Source organism: Chaetura pelagica, unplaced genomic scaffold (genome assembly GCF_000747805.2).
Source record: "Chaetura pelagica isolate M959 unplaced genomic scaffold, ChaPel_1.0 scaffold933, whole genome shotgun sequence".
NCBI lineage: Eukaryota > Metazoa > Chordata > Aves > Apodiformes > Apodidae > Chaetura > Chaetura pelagica.
Window position 1 is genome coordinate 7,592 of NW_009952586.1, and position 550 is coordinate 8,141.

General features: G+C 65.6%; 1 protein-coding gene across 1 annotated transcript in view; it reads right to left on the reverse strand.

Moving 5' to 3' along the window:
• Window positions 1–256, reverse strand: part of LOC104385235 (class I histocompatibility antigen, F10 alpha chain-like) — a gene marked incomplete at both ends in the record, with an annotated part of 2,131 nt that extends 1,875 nt beyond the window's left edge. Inside the window, one exon of the mRNA XM_009993667.1 lies at window positions 17–256. Within this exon, the coding sequence (XP_009991969.1) occupies window positions 17–256 (240 nt within the window). The remainder of the gene's footprint in view (window positions 1–16) is intronic.
• Window positions 257–550: the final 294 nt, after the last annotated feature.

A 550-nucleotide genomic window follows, 5' to 3' on the forward strand; every position in this document is an offset into this window, starting at 1 on the left:
GGGTTGTAGCGGCTTCGCAGGGTTTCCAGGTCCACACGTTCAATCTGCTGGTTGCCCTGGCAGATCCGGGTCTCGCTGTCCCAGTACTGCTGGTCCAGGTTGGCCTCCATCCAGTCTGCCCCAGGTACCATCCTCCTTGTCTCGCTGTCGCAGCGTGAGATGAGGTTCCCATCCACGTACCCCACAGACACAAACTCGGGCACCCCCGGGCTGGGCTCTGACACCGCGACCTCAAAGTAGCGCAGGGAGTGGAGCCCTGTGGGGACACGGGGGGCAATGAGGGGGGACAGGGGTGATGCTGCTCAAGGGGTGTGGGCACAGGGGTGGGCAGTCAGACCCGGGAGGGGGGTCCATGTTCCCAGAAAGGGGAACAGCCCAGCCCGGAGAGTTCTGGTGTCAAGGCGAGAGGGTTCGGGGGGGGTTGGAGACTCGGGGTGCCCGGGAAGGGGCTCAGGGGGGTCCCGCTGTCATGGGGAGCAGATGCAGGGGAGGGTCCAGGGCACAGGAAGGGTGTTCAGGGTGCAGGAGAGGTCCCGGGTGCCGCGAAAGG